The sequence below is a fragment of the Triturus cristatus genome, chromosome 7 (assembly GCF_964204655.1).
Source record: "Triturus cristatus chromosome 7, aTriCri1.1, whole genome shotgun sequence".
In the NCBI taxonomy this organism is placed as follows: domain Eukaryota; kingdom Metazoa; phylum Chordata; class Amphibia; order Caudata; family Salamandridae; genus Triturus; species Triturus cristatus.
In genome coordinates this window covers 771,423,669-771,451,372 of record NC_140590.1, presented here as the reverse complement: position 1 = coordinate 771,451,372, position 27,704 = coordinate 771,423,669, and the positions used below count along the sequence as shown (strand labels likewise).

Sequence of the window (27,704 nt, the reverse complement as noted above, 5' to 3'; positions counted from 1 at the left end):
CAAAGTCAGCATTCATGCTCTTTGGTAAGGTGGATGGATGCAGTCAGGCACTTTTAATAATGTGTCAGCCAAGATGATTGGCTGACTGCATGGATGTTGACTGAGAATTATGTGTACAGATGAATGAGTGAGAGCATAGATGGAAACATCAAGTCACTGTAAGTGATATCAAGCACTGGCAAAGCCAGTAGGTCTGGCATATTTTAGACCCAGCCTCACACTAGTGTGTGCGTGAAGGCCTAGGCCTTGTCCCTTAGCATAAGTTAGGTCTTGTTTACTAAGTTAACGGTTACACCAAGATATTACTATTAAGTAACCTGATACGTAATGTGTAGTGTCGAATACTATTGTCTTCTGAGAATAAACCATAATCTTGAATTTCTGTTATGTAAACGTGACTTGATACAATCTGTAGAAGCTGCATTACAAAACGTCTGGCAGTGGACTTAAGTGCTGGAAAGGCTCTCTCTGGATCAAGTTCACACTGTATGTGAGCGGCAAGTTGGGATGGCATGTAAGTGTGTTACGATTTGTTCGAAAACAATATGTTTCAGAATTTGCTGCATCTTACAATCTTCTTCGCTCCGATAATCTTTCTCATTATCTCCAAATCTACCACGGTTTAGGGTGGGACGCCATTCCTTTTGTAATCGTGTCTAAACAGGGACACAATATGGTTTTGTGTATCAAAATATTTATTAGTACCATGGCATCTATGTCACCTCTTCAAACAGCCTTAGCTTTCATCAAAGCCCATACTTAGAATCTTGAAAGAATAGAAACTGCAAGTCCCAGAATTTGGCTAAAAAGCTAGGACTAAAGTAATGTTTCACCGGGGCCAACTTTAACGCCACTACTGACCTGTTTGTGCAGAGACGTGTTGGAATGGAAAAAAAGCCCCCTACATGTGTCTGCAGTGCAAGTGCACCTGCCTCAAGTTCATAGCAAGTTCTGTAGGTTTTTTTAACCCCTCCTCAGCACACACGTGATCATGCATGTGCACTGCATGCCTTTTCTGTGACACCGACTGTGGCCCTGTGCCGGCGGGCTCTGTAGTCTTGAGGGACAAAACATATGCACCCTCTTTACAGAGCATAAATATCTTCGGCTCACTGGGCTGAAGTAGCGAGACAGGCAGTTTTACCTGTGTCTGCCAGTGAGTATCCCTTACTGGCCTCTGCAAAACTTTTTAAATTGCTCTTCCAGTCTCCTGCAACCTGGTACTTGCTCCTATCCTAACCACGCAGGACATAAATAATGCATGTGCGTACGTTACCACTGAAAATAGAGGATACATAGGCGCGGGAAGCGGGACTGTGGAAGGCACTGCAGCACCCCAAAATAACCATGATGGAGTTCAGAAGGTGAATGAGCAATAAAAATGACTTTTTCATCTCGTCGCATCTGCCATACGTTAAAAGGCTACGGTCAAATTACGGGTTATGTCTTCTGCCAACTTGCTCTCTCTTCTTTTAACATTGAGGTTAGTGGTTACGCCTTCTGTCAGATTGCTGGTTTATTCTTACGACATGGAGGCTTTTTTGTAAATCTGAAGTATGATGGAAACATGGATTTTAATACGATCAAAGCAAATCAAGGCACTTGACTTGGCAATTACACAGATGATAAATATTGGTGAAACCTGATTCCCACACATGATTGTGTGCCATGTAGTTTCTTGTCCCTGTCCACTCCACATCATTCCACCCAATGCCACTGCATATAAATTAGCCCAACTCCTACCACATAATTACGTTCCATATAATTAAACTCCACATAATTCAACACAACGCCACCCAATTCTATTCCACGCAGTTCAACAATACACAGATTCACACCGCATAATTCATATCATAGATGATTTACCACAAACTTTGATGTCTTTAATAGCTAAGATAATATTATGGATAATGTGATGCATGGCTTTAAAAGGTCCCAAAGGCGAGACCTATTGGCTGTGCCAATGCTTGTTTATATCAAATGCTAAACCTACCAGGATTCTATTTCTGTCAAATATTTGAATAGTTACAGACTCGATTTACGAATGGCTTCTTTTAAAAGGTCAGTTTTTTGGTCGCCACAGACCCCCGAGTATGCCAGCAATAGTAAAAATCAGGATATTTCATTATTCTAACTGTCTAATTACTGTCTATTTATTTTCTTGGGAAGCATCTTGTGAAATGCTTTGATAAATTTACTTTTAAATATTCACTTGATTTCACAAAATGTTCTAAGTAAACTCAGATTATATTTGCGGTCAAGTTCCCAGGTTACCGACTCGGATCAACAAGACCACTCACACTTTGATCTTCTCCACTTGAGCACGTTGTGCAATTCTTGCACAATTCTTCATTGTGCATCGATTTCCTTGTTTACCATAATAGTGAAAAAGACACTACAGCATCTTTTCACTGTCAATATAGACCTGATTCTCAAAGCTATTTACGCATGTCAGCATGGCGTACGCTTGCAACTGGTGGTTTTAGTCTCCTAAAAGGATTTACTCACATGAAGATTTTACTGTGAGCACATTTGCTTGCAAGGGGCTGGAAGTTTGTGGAAGCGGCAGTTCCAGGGCTGGACTGACCTGTGAGTTTGTGCACACCCACAACCTTACTTGTTAAAATCATTCACCAGCTCCTCTTCAACCCATTCCTACCATGGAAAAATCAAAAATGTACTCCTAACTGGTAGCCAGGCGCGGTGCGTCCATTGGGGCGTTGCCCCTTCTGCCCACACTAGCAGCTCCCTCTGCGTCTCTGAACTTAGTTTACTTAAGTTCAGAGACACCGAGGGAGAACTGACAATGCATGTCAGTCATGTCAGTCAGCATGACTTCGGACCGTGGGCGGTCCAGTATCATGTTGACTGACATGAATTGTCAGACCAGGCAGGGACAGGCAGCACTGCAGCATAAGTGCGCATGAGTGGGGACGGTGCGTGAATTTTTCGCCCGTGCCCAGTCATGCGCACTTGTATTTTTACTGACTTGCGCATGCCCATTAGGAGCCCCTCGGTCTCCTAATGGGCAGGCGGCGGGCGAAGAGTAAGCTGTGTCCTCAGCCAATCCTGGCGCTGCAGCAGCACCAGGATTGGCTAAGGGCACAGGGATACCTTCCTCCCGCGTCTTTCTCTGTCTCCGCACCTCCATTCCCCCGTCATAGCAAATGACAAGTAGTTACGAGTCCGACGGAGCACATCTCACACAAGAATCGGATGAACTATCTCTAGACTCTATTATATAGTGCCTAATATGTACCGGTGATTGCAGGTGGTGGGCGCTTAGCGCTGCCACTCTTTTAAGGTCTTTTCAGGCAGCGTTCGAGTACCGCACACGTCCGTGGCGGTTTGGTGTACCTTCGTGTAATCATTAGACCCTGACTCCCCTGACCTGCTCATTCAAAAGTATTGAAGCTTTCCTTCGTGCCCCTTCCCTGGCTCCCCAGCTCCGCTCCTGTTAGCGAGACGCCAAATTGACTTGTGTCTCCACTGTATATCCTCCCGGACGATATGTGATCTGCTCACCTGTCTACCCGGTACCCTCTACAACAGATACGATATATTCACTCGTGTCTCCACTGAAATTCTACCGGGACGTTATGTGATCTACTCACCCGTCCACCCGGAACCCTCTACAACTGAGCCCCCCTTTCCTGTGCCTCAGCACTCCCTGAAATTTGCGACCCTGGTCCTGAGGATGATCCTAATAGGATCGAAACGTCGTCGACCTGTACCCATCAGCTTTAACTCCTTCTGGCGCCCCTTGATCTTTTGGTTCTCTAATAATTTTGAAAACTATCAAATGAACAATTGAAAAATTTGATGTTTCGAACCTTTCATCTTGTACATATTCTGTAATTACTGTTTTGCGCCTCTTGCTATGGTTTTCTTCACGTTGTCACTTGCGCCGTCACTCCATTGTCACGAGCACATTGTACACTTTCTTCTTTAGGGTTGTTTTGGTATTTAGACCAAATAGTGCTGTTTCAATTTGTTTATATTTTCATTAATCTTCTCCAAATATATGACGCCTATGGGCGCATTAATCAAATTATTTGAAGCCTCTTGTTCTTTCTGTGTGTTTTGTAATGTCTTGTACATACAACTGTAAATAATCCAATAATTCCTGCTGAGATATTGTTGTAATTATACTCTTTTAAGGTCCGACGTCCGGTCCGGGGCGTATTTCTCATCATCGGCCTTCACCCCCAGAGCAAGAGCAAGAGAGAAAAATCAGTTAACCGGGGAATAGAAAGAGAAGGAAACCGTGACATAAGGGAACGAGGGTGCAGAAAGGAACGTGTGAGAGTAAAGGAGCTGACCTAATGCCCATTGCTTATATCATTACAAATCGAAAGCAGAATGGTTTCAAAAGACCACGTTTGTGAATACAGAGCCGCAGTATGCATTTTGTTTTCCAATGCATGCATCCAACAAGCAGGTATTTCAGTACCTCCAGGAATAGTGTTCTTTCCCACCCAGGGAAAACATGGTTGTTCAAAGAGCGAGGAGGTGACAAAAGTAGGGCTTCACTGGCAAACACTAATGTGGCGCTAATGTGTTTAGGTGTGAATAAATCAATATGGCCACCTTGCTTTAGTTAGTTAGTTATTTTTCATATTTTGAATGTTTTATTTCTCTCTACCCTGAGGCTGCACTTAGAAATTGAAAAATGTCAGCAAAAGACTACGTTTCCAGCAATTGTTTTTTTCTTTTTTGGATCCATTTCACAAGGAAGCAAATAAACAAAAGGAGGAAAGAGGAGGTAATACCTGTTTCTTGAAGTTTCGGACCAGTTTTTAACTACATGAGGAGGAGCGAGACAGAGAGGGAAGAGGGGGAACAAAGGAGGGGGGGCCAGCTGCCAGCAGCGGGAGAACTTGACACTGTCCTTGTCTTCTTTGGGCACGAAGGAAAAGACAGAGTTCTTTTCCTTCTCTGCCCGTTTCGCCCGTCCCCAAACGCCGAGCCTTAACCATCGGCCTTGCCCCTTGGCAAATTCCGCCTTGGGGGAGGCATGTTTAAGAAAGTAGGGGAACGGACTCAAGCAGTGACTTGAGACAGAGCACATCTCGCGAGGGGGGGGGGGGGCGCGCGGGGCTGGGGGGCCGAGGGAGCATAAAATTAAGACAAGAACTTTTACCTGACCGCCTCTGCTCCGCGTTGGCAATGGCGCCTCTTGAGTTCAACTGCACTAGAGTGGCAACCCCTCAGCCAATCCTGGCGCTGCTGCAGTTCCAGGATTGGCTGAGGGCACAGCTTACTCTTTGCCCGCCGCCTGCCCATTAGGGGACCGAGGGGCTCCTAATGGGCATGCGCAAGTCAGTGAAAACACAAGTTCGCATGACTGGGCACGGGTGAAAAATTTGCGCACCGTCCCCACTCATGCGCACTTGTGCTGCAGTGCTGCCTGTCCCTGCCTGGTCAGACAATGCATGTCAGTCAACATGACACCGGACCGCCCACGGTCCGAAGTCATGCTGACTGACATGCATTGTCCGTTCTCCCTCGGCGTCTCTGAACTTAAGTAAACTAAGTTCAGAGACGCTGAGGGAGCTACGGGAGTGGGCGGGGGGGCAACGCCCCAACACCCCAATGGACGCACCGCGCCTGCTGAGATGCAGGGAGGGATAGCAAGCAAGATGGATGTGACCGCAACAAGATAGGAAGAGATAGCAAGATAGGGAGAGGAGAGCATGGGGTTGTGAGACAATGGAAGGGGCAGCAAGAGACAGTCACCGGGCAGTGTCAGCAGCACCCAGCCAGTGACAGAGGAGGGGAGATGCTGAGATAGCGAAAGAGATAAGGTAGGAAGGGATACTTAGATGATGGGAAAGTGAGAGTGTCACTGGAAAAGAGTGACGCCGATAGAGCAGCTCGCAGCCACTTACAGGTGAAGGTGGTGAATTCTGGAAGAGCGATAGGTAAAGAGAAAAGTGACAGTTCACAGAGGCACTTTCACAATTGCTTCATTAACCTTCCTGCTTTCTCAAATTTGCTTGAAAATGCACCATTTTTCTTCTCTTTTTTTCAAACTTTTCACGGGAAGAGAATCGCAACGAACCCCCCTTATGGTGGTTCGGGCTCGCTCGCAACGGTGCAGTATGCCAATCATTTTACGCCTCACCACTTTCAAATGTCACCAGCCGCCCCTGCTGGTAGCGATCTCCCCTTCCAAAAATAAGGTGTGGTGTAGGGAAAAGAGTTTATCAGTGCGGGAAATATTTTTCCGCTGGAGATTAAAGAAACCTGTTTTAATTTGCTGCAGGATTTCATATGACCAGTGCCAACATGGAATTCTCAGATACGTTTTAGTATTGTAGTTTCTAAGCCTACGCTTTGAACTTTTGTGAATTCTTTCAAGTGGTACATCTGCACCAATGCAAGGTCATAACATTTGCAGTGGTGTATTGGAATTTCTTTAACAATGGGTCCCTTACTTACAATGTGTAGCTATTTACCCTAATTGATGGTTTATTACTTTTTTTTTTTTATTGATGCCATGTATCAGTATTGGTTTATTAGTTAATGCCTTAGAGAAATTGTACATAAAGATGTTCTTTAAAATTGCGCAATAGTTTATCAAAACTGCCTCTGACATTTTCCCATTTTTATTCAAATTGCAAATAGTATTTGGTTACAAGTTATTTTGAAAACCGCAACCTTACTTTCTTTCTTCAGCATGTATTTGCATATAATTAAGGAGCCTTCCGGGAGGTTTAGAAATAGCCATTCCTTGTTAAATTTTGCTAACGCGATTGACTATCAGTAATGCCATCTGAGTTTACACCTCCTTGTATTTGATTAGTGTATCCACCCGACTAGTTAGGGCTTTGCAGTAATGAACTATATTTACAATTCCGAACATCTTGTATATGTAGATGCATGTCTTTTCATTGCAGCATACCCTCTTCTTTCTCAACCAAATTGCACAGTGTAAATTAGCAGACAAAGGATTTGTGCTGAAGGGGTTTGAGTTTACATGTCCAGTGGACAAAATAAATATGAAAATGTGTTCTACCTAATCCAAACCAATACTAGGGCTTAGTTGAGGGATTATCAGTGGTAACCGCTGCAACCCTCTGAACACTCCCTTTGGGGCTCCTAGCCACCGAGGCGGCAAAATCAGTGCCAAGAACAGAAGTTAAACCGCGTCCTGATGAGCACTGTTTACCTTTCGCGGCTTTCACTGAATTTGGGACATTGGCCATTAGGTTCTGTAAAATATAAATACATTCAGCAGTGCCATGGACACATTTGTGATTAAATAAATGAACGCAACATACCCACTCATTTCTTTTAATTAGTTAATGCCATATTTTGTTATTGTATTTACAAGAACAATGTGTATGAACAAAACTTTCAACTCTGCACTTCGCACAAGTAATAGTCCTTTGCAAATGAACATAAATCAAAATGTATTAAAAAAATAAATAATTTAAGCCAGTTGCATAGTTCATATTCAACATGTGTGCTGCTTCACAAAAAAGTTGGACTCCGATTTTTAAACCTGTGTCTGAGTGTAGTTTTACGATTTTTAGGATTTCACAATTTCCAATTGAAAAATGGAATCAAAGCAGCTGCTGGCTCACTTTTCTATGTGGATACTTTGGGATAGCATATGGTTTGTAAGTTTGGCATCCACTCCCCATTTACAGAGTTATGCTTGGCAGAGAATGCTCCACAGATGGAATGGATTCTCTTGTGTGTAATTCGATATTTTTCTCTTTCTTTTTTCTCCAAAGGGAAAATATCTATCATTGCGGTGCAACCCCTTCCCCTACACCTCTATCAAATTTGGAGGTGACCCATTCCCCTTTCCACCCTAGAATGGATTCATGCCAGCGCTGTCTGAGTTAAAAAAAAAATCTGCCATTTCTAGCCTGAGTAAAAGTTTGTGGATGTCCACAAATGTACTACTTTACAGTTTACAAACTTCCAGGGCAAACCATGCCTTACAACAGCCAGGAATGCCCTAAATCCTAACACTTGACTGGGACTTACAGATGCAAAGAACTCCGTACTTGTGGCGGAGATCTCCGCTTCCATACAAGAGCTACCGCCTGCCAGGAATCCTCCCTTTCTGAACTGGCAGACGTAAGGGGGGTAAATTTGGCCGCAGACATGCATTTACAACCAAATAGGCCCTGTCGCCTGATCAATTAATGCACGTTGACATAACTACTATTTTTTTTTATATTTCTTTTTTGCCTCGCCTCTTGAGTCATCAACATGTTTTTCGTTGAGGTATACATTAGGAGAACCAATAAAGCATGATAGTGTGTGATATGAATAATTTAGGACCCTAGCATTATGTATTTTGAGGCACTATATCCTCTTCAAATGAACACATCATTTTTAATGTAAGACAAAGGGAAATTAGTACTGCTCCCTTGGCAAATCATTTCAGCACCCTAATTAAAATATAGATGGTGTCTAAAATAAACATTTATCTGTGTTTTGCTGCTATATTGATCATGCGGTTATTATGAAACCTTAGCCATTTGAATTAATCTAATGTCATTAGTGTTGAGGTTGTGACATTTCTTCTTGCGAGAATTCTGTTTCACATGTCATATGGAATCACTTCCTGTGATGTCATTGCGGTCACAGGGTGTGTGATGTCACGTACGCTATCCCTCACGTTTTGGTGAATCAACATCAATTATGTTCAAGACCTCCTCTCCAATCTCTTGTCACGTTGGAAAGTTTTGGAAGTTTACTTCCGACTAGGATGGGAGTATACATTTTCGATGGCGGGGAGAAAAGGAGAGTATTAAACTGAATGTGCAGCAGCTGGCACATTTTGCATGAGCAAATATACATGTGTTTTTTTTTTTTGCTCAAGCAAACAAATTCACAAAAGTTTGCTAGCAATTAGCGGTTCCAGGCCTACTTCTTTAAACTCTTGAATTCCTGAAAGTCCTAATTCTTCACCAAAGCAAGGACCTATGTCTACATATGTGCTTGTTTGTTAAAATGTATTTATTTTTAGAAGTTCATCCTATAGTTTAGTTTCATGGTGCTCATATTGGTTTTACACTGGTTCTCTTATTATTTATAAAAAATGGGCATGCATCAAACATGTTTTACAAAATGATGCCTCAGTGAAATGGTATCTAAAATTGTTCAATAGTTTAACAAAATATTCAAGTTTCTTGTGTACATCTTTAATATGAAAGAATGCCAGCAATAAACCAATCACGCTGTCAAGCTTGTGTGTGTATTTCTATATAATGAGGGACACTTTAACAAACCTTACAAGTAGCTTCAAGGAACAAGTTACTTGCAGCGCTCTCTCTGGCCACGCTTACTGCAGACTCCTCACTTTATAATATAACCATGTGTCATATAATATTTCTGTGCACCACTAGGTGGATGGACAAATGCTCCTCCGAAATTCGTTCTGGTATGGGAGGGATATTGGGCATGGAGGAGAGAATAGGCGGGTCATAACTATTTTGAACAATATGGAAGACCCATCTGTCAGACATAATGGATCACCAACCCAAGAGGAAATGATTAATCCTGACCTCCACCTGTTGGGCTTGCACCAGTAAAGGCGAACTAAAGCAATTTGTTGGCTGTTGCAAGAGGTGATGTTGGCCCACACTGCCTTCCAGATCTACGCCTATGACCTTAAAGGGACTAGATAGTCTGCCACGTCACTGGCTGGAGAATGTCTGTCTACATGCCAACCACTCTGGAACAGCCTCTAAACTTTTGGTACTTATGAGCCCCAAGGAATATTTTGTAGCTCTGCTGTCTTTAAAATGTGCCCAAGCAGACTCTACCTTATCTCCAAAGAAGCTGGACCCATAGAAGAGCATGTCCCTTAGGGAGGGCAGTGTGTCGCTGGAGAATCTAGTGGACACCCCCCAGGTATGTCTATGAAGAACAACACTAGTACTGACCGCCTTTCCCAGGCAATCCATGGAATATAGGCCTGCGCTGATAACCTACTTTGCCACGTTCGGTCCAAAGAGGCATTAAGAACTTCTGAGATCTCCGGCATGATCTCACTAGCCATGTCCCAAAAGGCATGTGCAGCTGGGTATTCTGCATTTACAGATGACAGTGTAGGCTGGTGGAATTGGACATGCGCTTACCAGAACAATAAATCCTCTTGGTTTCCCTATCCAGAGGAGGGGTTGGAAAGGAGTTTGGATTAACTTTACCGGTGGAAGCTTGCACAATAAGGCTGTCTGGAGTGGGGTGCTTCATGATGAAATCTGGGTCACCTGTGCTGATCAATACTGCCTATCCACCTGGCTATTAACAAGCAGGCAAGAACATGGTTTTGGCTAAGTATCTATCAGAGTATCTGTGAGGGCATCATTAAATGAAAGTAGGGACTTGCATGTTGCTGGCCCGGACTGCAAAGGTTCTGGCAACACATTTGTTTTGGCCTCAATGGAGAGCAGCAGTAATTCTCGTACCTCAGCTGACTTGGTGGCCCATCTGGCAAGTAGAACTGTCTCAGAAGAGGCATCAAGCCCATTTAAATCAAGATATGTCATCACCAGTATAATACAGGGGAGCAAACTATCTTTACCATAGTCCTCACCAACATCCTTTCATAAGATAGAGTCTGCACCAAGAAGATAATGGAGCCTCCGGTGTAGTTGTAATGTGGTAGAGGCACAGTGTATGATGACCGGTTACACTTTTGTAATTTTGTAGGGCATTGGTCGAGCTCGGGCAGGCATTGGTTCAGGGTCTGACATTGGTGTCTTCAGTGGATCATTCTCTGACGCTGGTGGTGGCATTGGCACCAGCCGGGGCCATGGAGCTGAAGGTAAAGTCTGTATAGTCTGAGTAAATGGTCCCATGGGTAGAGGTCACCGGGGAGGAACCTGCCAGCAGTATCCTGACTGGTGGCCGCTGCGGTTCTGCAAGGCCCAAAGGGACACCAGACTGAGCCAGAAGTGCACTGAAAACTTACAGCATAGCCTAAATTTGCTGTGGGGTAGACGATGGCCTGGGACATTAAGGGTGCATCAGGACCAACTGAGGAATTGGTTCCATGGCCGAAGATCTCGGAGGAGTGAGACTTGCATAGTGACGCTCCCTTGAGCCTTTTCTTTGGAGTCGGAGTAGCCTGCTTCACTTTCTTATGCTTGCATTGGGACTTCGACTTACCAGATTACTTCAGACACGAAGGTGAATATCACGGCAGCTACTCCATGACGGAGTACAGGTCGCGACTTGAAGCTGTGACTTAGTAGTCGCAGCATGGCTTGAAACCTGTCCTTTTCTGTGGGAACATTGTCCTTTAGCACACTGTGGAACTGTTTTGGAAGTTGTTGGAAAACAACGGAATTTGGTGCAGAATTCCAGATCTGTGTCCAAAGGCCCAGTGAGAAAGGAATTGGTGCCTGCCATAGTGGTGCCCCTTATATGTGGCTCAGCTTCTTCCCTTCCAGAGCAGAGTGAAGCCACAGCAGAGCCACCAGACGCCCCTAGTGCATGTGGGAGCTCTTCTATGGAAACATCTCGAGATCCAGTCTGGTGCCTGAGGGTTGGTCTAAGGTGGGGACTCTGCTGTTGGAGATATCCATCAGAACTGTTGAGTCTTGCATGTGTACACATTTCTATACTGAAACCACTGTGAGTAATGTAAGCTGAGCTAGCAGCTCACTCTATTTGCTAAGAGAATTGGAAAGTAAAAGAGTTTGTGCCAAACTGGGTTTGACCTACCTGTTCAGTGTATAAAATAAATATGAAAAATTGTTGTCTTTAACCCGAACAAATATGTCCTGGGTAGTAGGCTAGAAGAATTCCATACTTCTGCTGTGAAAGGGTGAGCAGGAGAGTTTTTCGTGGGAGTATGATTTGGTGGATGAAAGTTGTTTCTACTGGTCCTACTTATTGAGACTGAGGTCTGCATCCCACAGAAGGTAGACAGAGCACAGCGTTGCTATTATTGTGACGAGGAGTGCTAGGCTCCAAAGCAGCGATTCTGTTTTAGAGTTGTTGAATTTGAGGTGGTTATTCCCCCTCATACCTCCAGTGTGTGTGAGACTTTCTCTTAAGTTTTCAAATTGTTGGTACATTCTGTGACTCTTTGGTGTATTTGTCATTTGTCTACATGGGAGTTGAATTTGAGGTGGTGTTATTGTACAAGGTCAATCAAAGGTTTAATATAGTAATTAAAGATTGGTGAATAAGGTGAATCCGCGTGAAACTAGTCATCTGGCCTCATTTGGGGGGGTTCTTAAAGAAGTAGTTGGGGAGCTGTGCAGTTCCTATGTTTGAGGTATAGCTGAAGCTGTGCACTGAAGCGTGATTTATTCTTGCCCAGACTTGAAAAGGTCCCATGAACTTACTGCAGTTTGTTTTATTAGAGAAATACATTTTTGAGTTGAAGATCTCTTCCTGACGTTTCCCTTTTGTTTCTTTGAGAAATGGAGATGTTTTTGCACCAGGGTTTTTACAATTTCTAAAAGTTGGTTTTGTTGGTAGTTTGAGGACCAGGTGTTATTAAAGCGTCTTTTGTCTCCAGAGTTTGAGCAATGCTATCTGTGACAGCAGAGAGGTGTGGGTGGTTATGCCTTGTATGGTTTCCTCCTGAGTTGGGGTGGGATTGATGAAATGTTTAGGACACAAAGGTGCTGGCAGAGTCACATCCCCAGGTCTTGGTAATGAGGAGGATGAACAAGGTTGTGATCTGTATTGAGATTGTATGTTGTCTTGCTAGTTGTTGGCTTTTATATGCTGATGTGGTGTGTGTTCCATATACGCAAACACTCTGGTCCTCTATTCTTGATTATGCCACGTTGCAGGAAACTCGCCACTTAATAGAACTCATTAGGGGCTCAGGCAAGTTTGTGCTGCTTTTCAGTAATACTGCGCCATTCTTCAGATTTACACTTTACATGTTCCTTGTGTCATCAGTTTCTTGAGGTGTTTAATTTGTCATTGGTTAAATTGCATACTGTGTGCCTTCCCCTTAGGTGGTTCTGCCATGTGGATGATGACAATTACGTGAACTTGTTCTCCCTTCGGAACCTGTTGGCATCTTTTTCCCACAACCAGGACGTATATCTTGGACGTCCCAGTCTCGATCATCCCATTGAAGCTATTGAGCGAGTGAAGAGTGATGGATCCGTAAGTGTAGGGATCTCTCCATCGTCAATTTGTCCCTCAACCTGCAAAATATATATTTTTTAAAGGAATTTAATTTATCTCAAATTAATCCATTACATTTTATTTGACTATTATTGATAAATATAGATCAGATATTTTAATAGTAAAAAATAAAAAGCAGCACTAACATCGTGATAATTCCAGAAGGAAAAAAGCTCAAACATATTTTTTTTAAATCCACATTTAACAAAGACCGGGGTTCCATTTTAAACATTTAGATAAACCTGTGGTCTTTTTAAACAATTATAGAAGGATGTGATTGATCAAGCTCTTTTCCTCTCCTCTACCTCATTCCTGTTTTATTAAGTGAGCGTTTCCTTGTGTTTACCTATTCCGTCCAGTTCTAAATTGGCCAGTGTCAGTAGTTTCATTTGAGAATTGTTTTATTGTTTATATGTAAATAAAACTGTTTTGAAGAAATGTCTACATTTGTAGATAAAATAATGTTTGACAAAATATTTTATACACAAGTAAAGTCAGCCCTATAACTCACCCTGGGCGTTGGACCCTCTTCCTTTAGTACTGATGATCACTGCTGCCCTTCAAACTCAGGCTATCCTGTCCTGGTTCCATTGCCATGTTTCATTTTCTGAGGTGGTCACTGTGTGTGAGAGGCATTTGCTGTCATGGGTAGGAAAGCATTAACAATCTAAACTCCTTTTCATTTTACTTTTCTTTACTTGACCTTCCAGGCGTCTGTGAGGTTCTGGTTTGCTACGGGAGGTGCCGGCTTCTGTATCAGCAGAGGGCTTGCTCTGAAGATGAGTCCTTGGGCCAGGTAATTAAAATTCTGTTTTGAGAAGGTGGAAATTCAGGGTTTTGCCAATCAAAATCTATTAACTTTGTCAATGTTTTCTTTTGTTCTTTTTATATATTGCACAGCAGCGCAAGCTAACATGTGTAACATGGTTTAAAGTAACCTTTTAAAAGGTGCTATGACTCAGCCACTGTTGACTGTCATAACACTTTGTTTTTTTAATCCATATTGCCCAGCAGCCTGCGCTGCTGTGCAGCATGTTAAAACAAAAAACTGTGGAGGGGTGTTGGGGGGTCAGAGGGTGTAACACATCAGAGAACTGGAAAAGGGTGGAGTTTTGGTGGAGAAACCTGGGCGGGATAAAGGAGTTATTTTTGGACATGCATTCATTAAGACTGGATGTCCAAAAGCAACAAAAAAGTACTTGCATGAGCCTGCAGTTAGTGGAAGGACACTGGACAGAGGAAGCTGCACTTGGTCCATGCTCCATGTCATGGACACACAAAGTTCCAGGAGCAAGCTGAGGCGAGGAGGAGGAGGCACTGACCAATGGTAAGTAAAGAAACGAGAGGGACTTGGGAGCCAACCCGTGGTAAGTAAAGGTAAGTAATGAACGGGCTCTAAGCCCCTTTTAAATATATATATTTTTTTTTAAGAACAAAAGCTTTCACAGATAGCACATGGATTCTGTAGGCGAAACATAAAAAAGGTTGTAGAAACAAGATTATCTGGGGAAGGGGAATAACGATCCATTATAAACTTATTTTCAGTCTGTTTCTAAACAGTTTTTTTTGCCTTCTCCTTTCAGCATGGGTAATTTCATCACCACCGCAGAGATGGTGCGCCTCCCAGATGACTGCACAATCGGTTATATCATAGAGGGGCTGTTAGGCGTGAAGATGCATCACACCCCTTTATTCCATTCTCATCTGGAGAACCTGCAGAGACTTCCCCTGCAGACTGTCCTCAAACAGGTGAATCCAGCACTCTCCTGTTACTCTTCTCCCATCCTTCCTGTTGCGGTCTCTTTGATCCACTTTCTATAGATGTTTTATACAAAAGATGGCATATCAAGTTCCCAAAAACCTTAAATGGTGCTAGCATGACCACAAACTTGAACGCTGTGATGCTTTTCAAAGGCATACTTTACAAGTGTGTGAGGTAGGAGAGGTCATGTGAAACCTTAGCATTGCAGGCACCACAAATTGAACACAATCGTTGGTCTTTTATAGAGGCAGAAAGGCACTTCCAAGAACATTCACTTAACAATATTTCAGTGTTTAATTCACAATTGCTAATGTAAGAAATGCAGGTATTTCATTAGCATCAGAAAGTAAATAGCTTTTCTTCTGAGATTGTGGCAACTATGTGAACAAACTGGGTTCTCTAGAACAGCTTTTCCCAAAGCGTGCCTATTTTTTGGTGGGCGGGAAAGTCCGGGCAATAAGTAAAGATGCATTTTAAATTCTGCTAAGCGTAAAGATTACTTTAAATTCTGTGTATCGTCCTTGTTCGGGGCGATGTGTAATTCCTTCTGTAAGGTAAAAAAATCTTTGAAAGATTCAGTGGTTTTGTTTGAACTATACTGGAAGCCATTTATACCATACTCTGGTATTATTGCTGAAACAAGCGGTTTTAAAAACATAGGGCATCATCACAATGCCGGTGGGACCACAGACAGGCCATCGGTGACGGTCCCACCGACAGACAGCCCTTCAGGCCTTCTGCCGCATTGTGATGCAGGTGAACAGACCCTTGAATCTCGGGGGACAGCTATTGCCGCCTCCAAAAGGATCTACTGATCCCGTCTGGGGCGGCAGTCAGAATCGTGATCCTGAATGGAGGCGTGCCTGCTCGGTCTCTGCCATCAGGATAACGATGTCCCTTTCCGAATGTCTTTTCATGGCATTCCCACCGCCATGAAAAGACTGCTGGAAAGGGACTTTGGGGCACCCCAAGCAGGGCCCCCGTCCACCGTAGGCCACTGCTAAGTGGCCAGGGAGGTACATGTGGTACTCACCCCCCCCCCCACACACACACATAATTGCACCGTGTGCCAAGCACTACATGGTGTCTCGCTCATTGGCTCACGGTGAATGGATGTTGGTTAAATGCCTTTTTCTACTGTGGCCCTTTTGTGGGTTGCAGCAGAAGCTGCAGTAGAAAAAAGCATTTTACGACCGCTTTCACTGCGATCGTATCGTAATAGGGCGGCCGGTACCGGCAACACATTGTTCAAACATTATTCAAACATTTTTCTCTTTGGTGCAGTTATTCATGATTAAGCAATATTATTTTGATGGACGCATATAATTTGTTCCTCTTTCTTGTTAGCTGGCGGAACAGGCAAAGGAAGGGCAGTAGTGCAATTTGCCACATGCGAGAATCAGAATTTCTGTGTGGCACGCAAAAGTTATGATCTACCATTTTTTCCTCAAATTGGGGTGAACTCTTAAGTCATTCTGTACATGATTTCTGTAATTGTTTATGGGACAATGTTCTTGAACGCCAGACATAATATATTTCACTTTTGCAGTGCAATGTGTTTTATAAATAAAACATGACCAGTATTCTCTACTACAGAATACAATTTTAGGCCTCTAATTTGCCCTTTAAAATAGAGTTTTCTTGGGCGGGGTTACTCAGTTCTGTTCGTTGAATCCCAGCGGCGGTGACATCTGGATTTGATGGGGGCTGGCCGGAGAGGCTAGATAAGCTAATTGTTGTAACAAACTTACTTGTGATTTCATTGTGGGCAGCAGTTTCACAGCACTGTAAACATGGGTTACTAAAGGAAAATTGGGTCATATAAATGAGAAGTACTTGAAGTGTAAATTGAAGCTCTCCCTCTCTAGGTAAGCATTCACGGGTAAATCGAGGTTCTTTTTTGGGCATTATGTTTCTTCGCACCTGCTCTGGGTAATTACATTTTAGGAGCTTTCTGATTGGGACTGAGCTTTGCTTTCTCTAAACTAAATTATGGAGATATTGGATAAGAGAAGGATAAAGATTATATTGCGATCTAGATGTCGAAGGTAAAGAACATTTAGATTGGAGATCAGAGAAAGTGAGGGGTTGAGAGTTAAATATAAGCTGAGAAATCCACTTTAAACCTCTAGAGTTCCAGGTTTTCCAGTATATAGAACGATTACGGACTTTTAACAATTTACTATGCCAAATTGGTAATTGATGAAGGGAACTAGTAGAAGGATATGATGAAGATGGAAAAGGAGTCAAAAATTTACGAGAGTGTGAAATGACAGGAGAGTGTATGGAAGCAGTGTTGGAGGTAAATGATAAAAAAAATCTTGAAATCTAAAGGGGTAATAAGAGAATTCTCCATTTTAAACCAAAGAGGAGGATATAAAGAAAGATCAGTTTTCAAATCAGGAAATCCAAGACCTCCGTTAGGACAAGGCTATACGAGATGTTTTACCACTCCATAGGAATTTTATCAAAGTGGAATCCATTTTCTTAAAATAATACTCAGGAATGTGAATAGGGATCTTAGAGATAGTGTATATATATAGTATATAATATAAGAGGAGAGAGCATTTATATTAATTGAGTCTAAACGACCCCACCAAGAAAGGAAAAGGGGGTGCCAACGACTAATAGTATTGTTTAACTTTTTAGTAATATCATCAAAATTTAGCTTTAATGTATCGGGTATTGAAGGAGTAAACCACAAGCCCAAATATTTGATTTTAATTGGTTGCCAAGAAAAAACGGTATTCTCAAAAAGATGTTTCTGACATAAGATGTTAAAAGGTAAAATTTCACATTTAGACAATGACCTGAGAGCTGTGATAAAGAGGCTACCTGTTGAAGAAAGGGAGAGAGAAGTTTCAGGATTGGAACAATATAGAAGAATGTAATCGGCGTAGACTGACATTTTGACTTGGTGAGGGCCAAAATGGAACCCTGTAATGCTGTCATCCTGTCTAATTTTAGTTAAAGGTTCCAATGCTATAACAAATAATAAGGGAGATAAAGGGCAACCCTGTCTTACCCCCCTCCCTATATAAGGGGAAATAGTCAGAAGTTTTACCGTTAACAAAAATTGAAGCATGGGGACCTGAATATAATAAAGAAATTAAAGCAATGAAATTGGGAGGAAAGCCAGCCCACTTCAAACCATGAAACGTAAAATCACAACCAATCCTATCAAATGCTTTTTCAGCATCTAAGGTGATCGCGGCAATTGGGTGAGCCAAGGAAAAAGACTTCCTTAGAACATTAAAGACCAGAGAATTGTCAGAAGCCAGTCTCCCTTTAATGAAACCTGATTGTTCAGGGCCAATGAGATCAGGCAAAATAGGATCAATACAAAGAGCCAAAATCTTAGCAAAGATCTTATAATCAGTGTTAACTAAAGAATTGGGCCGATAGTTCTTACATAGAGAATGGCCCTTATCTTCCTTAGGAATTAAGCTTCCTGAAATGAGCCCCAAGAAGATCCTTCATCAGAGAAAGATTGGAATAAAAGTAAGAGTTTAGGCAAAATAATTTTCTCAAAATGGTTATAAAATTAAATGGTAAAACCATCTGGTCCGGGTGCCTTCCCACGACGTAACACTGAGATAGCATGGGATATATGTGCTAAAGAAATATCAACTCCTAAAGACTCAAAATCAATGTGATTAGAAGGGGAAGAGGGGATGGAACGAAAATAGGTAAGAAGATCAAATTGATCTGGTGACGATTCAGGAGTATATAGGTTCTTGTAAAAGGAATCCAATTCATTCAAAATATCTTCATCCTTAAAAATGGGAGTACCGGTAGGACCTTTCAAAGACTCTATTCTTGTTCTTTCCTTTCTTACTTTCAAGTAGTTAGCTAGTAATTTCCCCATTTTGTTTGGGCCTCTTTTCAATAGGTAGTTGGAAGCCGATTCTGTAGATAATTTATTAAAAGTAAGTTTAGCATCGATAAGGTTTTTCAAAAAGGGCTCATTATTACAATGATGATATGTATATTATAATTGATTAATTGGATTAAGTAATTGAGATGATTGGCTTTCTAAGGCTTTTTTCTTTTGTGAAACAAAATTTATAATAAAACCTCTGGCCGCTGCTTTAAAGGAGTCCCATACCATAACAAAGGGAGAGTCTGGGGAATTGTTAATAGTAAAAAATTCAGAGTCAAAGGAGTTGAATTTTTGACAGAAATTAGGGTCAAGGAGTAGCGAATTGTTAAAACGCCATCTGCCCTGGTGAGGTGAAAAAGGGATGAGATCAATATCCGCAAGTAAGGGGCGTGGTCTGAGATTGAACCAATTTCTGGTTGAATGGCATGTTGGGCCAGTGATTTGCTGAGGAAAAGGTAATCAATACGAGATTTTGAATGATGTGGGGCAGAATAAAAACTATATTCTCTAAGATCAGGAGGGCAAAGATGCCAAATGTCAACAAATTCATTGTGTCGTACTGTGGAAGTAAATTGTGAATGCATTTTAGAGGGTACAAACTTAACTCTAGAGTTCCTATCTAAAATGGGATCAAGAATTTGGTTACAGTCACCACCAAATATAATAATAATAACAATAAAGGAGTTTGTAAAGCGCCTGGTTACACTAACTAGTGTGTCCCCGCGCTGTGGCCTAGTGTAGCCAACCTAATGTGTGATAAGAGGCAGGGGGAGACAGAAAGAAAGAGCGCTTATGGCTGGAATAGCCAAGTCTTCAATTTTTTTCGGAACTTGCTTTCGGATAGTTCCATCCGCAGTTCCAAGGGAAGTGCGTTCCACTGTTTAGCTGCCAGGTAGCGGAAGGATCGGCCCCCCATTCTTATTCTTTTTATAACTGGGACTTGAACCAGCCCAGCACCCCAGGAACGCAGGGCCCTGGTAGGCGTATAGGGGGACAATAGGTTATGAAGGTAATTCGGACCCTTCCTCGTCAGGATTCGATGACTGATGCATAGAGTCTTAAATAGGATTCTTTCCTTAACTGGGAGCCAATGTAGAGTGGATCGAGCATCAGGACTAGGCGGGCAGCCGCGTTCTGAATATATTGTAGTCTCTGAATGCTCTTGCTACTGGCACCCAAGTAGAGAGCATTCCCATAGTCCAAACGAGAGGTGACAAGTGCGTGGACTAGGGTTTTCCTGGCAGATACTGGAAGCACGTCTAGGACCTTCCGGAGGCCTTTCATTATGCCGAAGCACTTACCAGCAACCGCCCTGGAGTGGTGGTCAAAAGAGAGCTTGGAGTCCAGCCACATCCCCAGGTTCTTTACCTGCTCCTTAGGGGCGGGGATGGTGCCCAAGGTCTGTGGCCACCATTTGGGAGACCATAACGTGGTAACCTTACCCACAATTAGTACCTCTGGTCTTATCACCGTTTAATTTTAAGCAGTTGTCAGCCATCCAGACCGTAAGTTCTTGTTGGCACGCGGAGAAGTTAGCGGCATCTTCCTCCTGAGATTGGGATAGAGATACTACAAGCTGCGTGTCATCTGCATATAACACGACACTGATGCCGTATTTTTCGATGTTTCCGGACAGGGGGGCCATATACAGATTGAAAAGCGTAGGGCTTAATATAGAGCCCTGGGGAACCCCCTGCCCCAACCTGATGTTCTTGGAGTAGTACGGTCCTTAGGCTACTTGAAAGCTCCTGTCCTGGAGGAAGGAGCTTAACCATTTCAGTGCCAAGTTGGATAGTCCACTTTCCTTAAGACGCTGCAGAAGAATGGGATGTGCCACTGTGTCAAATGCGGCGCTAAGGTCTAACAGGATCAGCGCCACCATCTGTCCTGCATCGACCTGTCTGCGGATGGTTTCAGTGGAGAAAAGCAGTGCCGACTCTGTGGAGTATGTAGCCCGAAAACCCGATTGCGTGGGGTGTAGTAGGTTGGCCTGGTTCATGGGCCGTATTAGTTGATCATTTACCATTTTTTCCGCAATTTTGGCAACGAAAGGTAAGAGTGAGATCGGTCGTAGATTCTCCAACTGGCTACAACTGATCCTGGGTTTTTTCTTTATGGGCACAACCACTGCCTCTTTCCACCTTTGGGGGACTATGCCTGTAGTAAAAGAGAGTCTAATGAGGTGTCTAAAGTAGGGAGCCAGAATGTCCATACTCTCCTTCATATTTCTTGGTTTCATAGGATCTTTCGGGGAGCCTGACTTGATGCTCAAAGCTAAGGCTTGGAGGTCGACCAAAGATGGAAAGTTAAAGCTTGATAGACAAGAAGCCGCCTTCATGTTGCAAGCTCCCAACTTATCGGACCTCCCCTTACGAACCTCCTCCGGGAAGGTTGAGTAGATTCTCTCTACCTTATCGGAGAAATAATCAGCTATCAGGTTGCATGACTCGACTGAACCCTTACTGGGAGGAGAGATTCTGTCAAGAGCTGATAGCTCTTTAAAGATCATAAACAACTCTCAGGAAGAGTTCTCCGCTAGTTCGATTTTTGTATTGTAATATGCAGCTCGCGTCTTCCTTATTAGAGAATTATAGTTCTTGAGACTGGTCTTATAGGTGGTCTTCTTATCTTCAGAAAAATCTACTCTCCACCTACGTTCCAGACGTTTACAGGAGGATTTTGCGACCTTCAACTCTACGTTGAACCAGTGAGCAGATCTACCCTGTCTCCTAGGAGCACTGGGGGCCCAGGGCACCACCTTGTCAAGCGCCTCATTAATACGTTGTTCTAAGGCACTACAGTCCGCTTCTACATCACTCCCCCCTGGTGGTCCCCCCTGCATTAAAGCAAGATTAAACTTGGTTGCCGAGAAGCTGGCCCACTTTCTCTGGGGTTTGCCTGTGTCTGATATTAGCACAATGTGGGTTTTGGGAATCAAGAAGCTAAAGGGAACCATATAATGATCTGACCATGGAACTGGAATCGGAGTGTCCACCTTGAGTTCACCCCAGTTGGCCAAAATGGGGTCAAGTAGGTGTCCGAGCTGATGAGTCGGGAGAGTGGATTGGAGCACTAAATGAAGTGCGGCCAGCTCCTGGCAGAGCTCTTGTGCCTGGACATTATCCCTATCGTCAAAGTGAAGGTTTAGGTCGCCCAGCACCAGCACCTTGGCATATTGCAGTGCTAATTGTATAGCTTGTTCTCTGAGACTGGTGGCGAACTGTGAGATTGGGCCAGGAGGTCGATATATCAACAAACCCTTAATGACATGGGAACTGCCAGCTGCAATTGTAAAGAGACCCGCCTCACTGGCCTCTACTGCCACCCTTTCCAGGGCACATTCTATTGCTAATTTATGGATCACCGCAATCCCACCCCCCCTGTTAATAGGGCGGTCCAATCTTAGGATCCCATAATTCAGGGGGAGTGCCTCGAGGATATCAGGTGCGGAGTCTTCGTTCAGCCATGTCTCAGTTAGCAGCAAGATATCCGGTTTATTATCCATGACAAGATCGTATAACTCAAGTTTGTGCTTATTTAGGGATCTGCAATTGACTAGTATTATTTGAAAGTCCTGTTCCTTTAAGAAGTCCCCCTGTTATCTTACCAGTGAATAAGGACAGTAAGCCCATTTCTGCACCTTGGGACCCATCTGTATGCTATGTGCACATAGGTTGTTTACGGGGGGGGGGCACATCATGCGAAGTTCATCTGAGGTATAACTAAAAGTGGTTAGAAGGTGGGCAGGGGTTCTGGCCCCGGGTCCCGGCCGGCCGCGGACGGGCGCACACGGGCTTGCCTTTGGCGGCGCGCCCGCTGCGCGCCTCCGCTGCGCGTCCTTCTGAGCATGCGCCCTAAGTAGTCCCCTCCCGCCTCCACACTAGACCGCTAAACCTGGTCCAGAACCGGGAGACCGGAAGCCCTATTCCTTCCTTCCTGCCCTCCGCTCATTCGGCACTACAAAGCCGTGACGGACCAGGGCGTGGAGGAGTTTTTGCAAGTCTCAGGAGAGTAAGTGAGTTAAAAACTGCTAAAAAGTACAATTTACAAGAAATACAGCGCTTTAGTGACCCAGTTAGCTTTACCGCGCATCAAAGCAGCTCCCAACAGACTCTGCCACCGTCTGTTTTTGCCGCTGCGCGTCCTTCTGAGCAAGCGCCCTAAGTAGTCCCATCCCGCCTCCACACTAGACCGCTAAACCTGGTCCAGAACCGGGAGACCGGAAGCACTATTCCTTCCTTCCTACCCTCCGTTCAATCGGCACTGCAAAGCCGTGACGGACCGGGGCGTGGAGGAGTTTGTACAAGTATCAGGAGAGTAAGTGAGTTAAAAACTGCTAAAAAGTACAATTTACAAGAAATACAGCGCTTTAGTGACCCAGTTAGCTTTACCGCGCATCAAAGCAGCTCCCAACAGACTCTGCCACCGTCTGTTTTATAATTTCACTCATCATCATATGTACGTAATTTGTTAGAAACATTTATTGAGAAAACCTTACCAACCGAAGTAGGGCCGTAAACATTAAAAATAACTAAAGGAATCTTATCTATAAGAAGTTTAACAATAACCCAACACTTTCCCACACCTTCAGGCTGAATATGATATGAACACAACCCAACACTACAAGTACCGGCAACTGGTCCATGCATGGCGGGCGCAGCACATAGCCACCACCGACATCCCTGAATACGCACCCTTAGAAGGACGACTATTGATGGGGGAGTTAGAGGAAAAGGTGGTCTCATGGACATACAGAACGATAATTAATATTAAGCCAGACACATTGCAGAAGCTGCGGGTGCAATGGGAATCAGAGTTGGGAGAAATGGAGGACTTAGACTGGGAAATGGCATTGATGTATTCTCAAGAGGTGGCCATTAAATCACAGCTTAGACTGATTCAATTCAAATTCCTGCATAGAGTATACTATGACAGAGCACGACTGCTTCATATAGGGAGGGCGGAGACACCGGATTGCGCTGTAGAGCGTAAGAGGGTACATTCTTCCATACAGTTTGGGACTGTTCAAAGATCCAGCTGTACTGGGCTAACTTGTTGGAGAAACTAGGAAATATTCTGGGAGGGACGATTCCGCTTAATCCCCAGTTTGTTCTGCTAGGAATGGCCACTGAAATTGACCTCCCCAAACGACAGTTAATCTTGCTCCAATTGGGATTAGTGGTGGCGAAACGTGACTTGGCTTAGGCATGGGGGGCGATGACGATTACATCCCTGGTTCAATGGAAAAAGATTATGGATATGTATGGGGGAAAATACGACTTATTAAAGCACAGGGCTGTCCCAAAAAGTCTTGGAAAATGTGGAATCTATGGCTGGCACATTATGGACTCCCACTCTCTGATTCACAATAATCTCCTACGGTGGGTATACGGATGAAGGGAGTGGAAGGGCCTCCCAGAGATGTACTGGTGTATAGTATAATCATTTGAATGTCCGTCACTGCTATTTGAATATGATACAGATCTCGAATTGAATATGTCAATGTGTTTTTTTTTTTTTTGCTGAGTTTTATATAGCGCGAACTTGACCTAAATCCAATCAGGTATCAGAGCGCTTTACATAGCACCAGTTACGTTACATGATGACACACATTCATTTATTTTTTTTGTTAGGCACAAGGAGATTAAGTGATTTGCCCAGAATCACAGGATGTTTAGCGTCGTTACCGAGACTCGAACCCAGTTCCCCCCAGGTCAGAGGTCGAGCGCCCTAACCGTTAGGCCAACTCCTCTCCCCTCTTTCTACTGGAGAATGTTTTCGTATTGCAATTCAGAAAATGCTAATAAATATATATATTTTTTTAAAAACACACAATAACCTAACGACCTTCAGTATCCGCTTCCTGGTGAACAACAAACATGCAGTTTTTTATGAAATAAAATAAAAACTCAATTTTTCTTATTTAAAGACTGAGAACTAAACACATGACCCACCTAGCATCTTTCAACTTGGAAGCTTCATCATCAGAGATATGAGATTCTTGAAGTAAAGCAATGTCGGTTTTTAGTTTTGCTAGATGAGACAGTACCCGTTGCCTTTTAATAGGGTTGTTCATTACTTTAATGTTCCAGGTAGTGACCCGAAATGTAAATTAATGAGAAAAGTATGAACAAACATTATGCTTACAAGAGCACGAATGAGAGTTTGAGAAGTGAATGAGAAGGAAAGGCGAGAGAAATGGAGCGAATGATTTAGAAAATTAGACTTAAAAAAAGAGAGAGTAGAACAGAAAAATGTAGAAGAAATAGTCGTATGGTTTCATAAAGAAGACAAAAGGGAAGAAAGAAGAAAAAATACAAAAGACCGTGGAGAGAAGAGACCTTAGAAAGAGAGATAAGATGGAGAACAAAAAGACCGTACATGTCATACAAATGACGACTGAAAAACATACCTACAACACAAGATGAAATGGGGAATGGCTACACCCGAGGAAGACGGCGACAACACCATCAGGGCTCCGCCGAACCCTCGGAGGGACCATGGGTGAGACTTCAACAAAAGGAGGGAGACCACAAGGGACGCGATAACGGCAAAAAAGAATTACACCTGTATAAGAAAGGAATAAGATATATAGATAAAATAGAACATTCAAAGAAAGGGAAAGGAGAGAAAAATAGGTAGATAAAACATCTTATTACAGTAGTCATAACAAAAATACATGCCAAACAACGATCAGGGAATTGCATATACGAGAAAACAATTGGACAAGGTGAAGTAAGATAATTAATCAAGTAGGTTTTGAAGTATCCATAGCGCCAGCTCCATGTTGACGAAGGAAATACTGCGATACCGCCGGATCGTCGAATGTGGTAGTCTTGTTTCCTTATAGGTGACCTTGAAGAGGCAGGGATAAATAAGCCTGAATCTGTCATTTATAGAACGCAATTGAGGGCGAAGATCACGGAATTTTTTCCGCTGATTGGCTGTAATTTTAGCCACATCTTGAGGGAAAAATAAGCGATGGCCCTCCCAAAAAAAACATGATGACTCCATGAGGTTTTGCAGAGATCTTGGGACCAAGCCTATGAGCCCTTTGAATATTGAGAGGAGAAGTAGTAGATAGATACAAGAGCTAAGGCAAGAATGTCTGAAAAAAAGACTGTTGGGATGGAACCCTCTGAATTCTCTGGGAGACCATAAATTCGAAGGTTATTTCTAAGATTTCGATTATCTAAATCCTCCGATTGCTTCTTAAGCAGAGCTATCTCAGACTCCAGAAAGGAAATGCGAGAGCACGAGACTTGAAGGGAATCATCCGTTTTCTGTTCCACAATAAGCATACGCGAATCCAGCGAAGACCATTTACCATCCAGATGCTACAAGGTTTTGCTGGTTTCCTCAAGAAAGGGTTTCAGAGCACGAATTTCCTCAAGGATTATATCCATGGAGGCCGAGGATGAGTTCACTGGAGAAGGAGGGTCTTTTTGGGTCGCTTGGTGGAAATTGCAGGTAGTTTACTTGAGAGATGTGATTTTGGAATGGTGCTTGACGCATGATCAGGTTTCTGAGGAGAAATGTCTTCCATATCGTTGAGAGCGGAGTCAGAGTCTGATTGTGCAGTAGCTTTGGAGGAAGTAGTGCGCTTAAGGTTTCTTAGTCTTCCTATAGAAAACACAGCGGGAACTTAGCGAGCAGTATTCAATTTTGAACATCCAAAGAAGAACAAAATAGAATCAAATTTACTGTGAGAAGATGGAAGTCTCAGTTCTACAAAGATGTCAGAGTCTACTTTCTTAGACAACTAAATTACCATGCGAGTGAAGAAAAGTGATGAAATATTGACATAAAGCGGTTACCTAAGTTCTTCAAGAGTAATGAGGAAAGTCAATCCATAAGAACAGGACTATCTGGATAATGAGGGCACAAAAACATCTTTGCTCTTACTAGAATAGGTGTGACTACTGCGCATAAGCAGAAATAAAGTTAGAGTGCAGAAAAGGAGGGTTTCAAAAACATCTTGAGTAAGAGTGTCGTCATTGAGCGAAAAATTGAAAATACCCAAAGACTTTTGTAGCGCTAGCAGAGCAGCAATTTGAAGGATACCCAAAGGTCAACAATCAGGGTAAAAGTTGAAGAGAAAGTCACTTGTTATTTCAGTTGATAAGAAGTGTGAAGCAGGAATCGCAAAATGGCGGCCATTAATAAATAAATGGCATAACATCTCTTGAAGTGGCACTAAAACCTCAAGAAAGTTAACAAAAGAGGAAGTTGCTTCCCCATATTGAGAAGGTAGCCATCAGGTGTTCTCAGGAATTGAGAATTTGAGCGCTTCTGAGGAGATTCTTCAGCACGATGTAGAAAATTCAAAGTTCAAAATGGCGAGTGTTATAGGTGAAGACAGCTCGTCTCGCCGTAAACACTGAAAGGAGGGAGGAGTCTGCATTTGGAGAGACCGGGAGCTTCCCACAGCAATACCAGGTCAGGCACTCATGTCTCCACTCTAGAAAAAAGGTGTTCTCCGCTCAGAGCTAAGCCATGTGAAGACCCTCGGCGCGGAGCTCCGTATTCACGCCGCCATCTTGCCCGGCGTCCAAGCCACACCCACGGATTTTGTATTCTCTAAAATGATACTTTTTGGAATCTATGCTAAACGTTTTTGCAATCCTAAAACAATGTTAATGTATTAGTGTGTATGTTATTTTCCATCCACATTTGATTTATCCTTACTGTGGTTACAAACTCTGCCTGTGCCCTTGATACCAGTAGTGTGGCATTATAAATGAACTGCATTCTTAAAATTGCTTATTCTGACTTCTAGCATTCAGAATTATATTTGAATGCATGTAAAGACTCAATTCAATAATAACTATCTTGGTCCTTACTATGATATTTGTAAAGCAGATACAATATTTCACATCTCGATGTATTATCCTTATACCATTGTATTCCTGTGTTAGCATTCATTGC

The 27,704-nt window shown here is 43.1% G+C and overlaps 1 protein-coding gene across 2 annotated transcripts in view; it reads left to right on the top strand.

Moving 5' to 3' along the window:
• The window catches only part of RFNG (RFNG O-fucosylpeptide 3-beta-N-acetylglucosaminyltransferase), a 142,567-nt gene that overhangs the window by 100,000 nt on the left and 14,863 nt on the right, over nucleotides 1-27,704 (top strand). For both annotated transcript variants that reach the window (XM_085617562.1, XM_085617563.1), the window contains 3 exons: nucleotides 12,957-13,110; nucleotides 13,842-13,927; nucleotides 14,715-14,880. In XM_085617562.1, coding sequence (XP_085473688.1) covers nucleotides 12,957-13,110; nucleotides 13,842-13,927; nucleotides 14,715-14,880 — 406 coding nt within the window. The remainder of the gene's footprint in view (nucleotides 1-12,956; nucleotides 13,111-13,841; nucleotides 13,928-14,714; nucleotides 14,881-27,704) is intronic.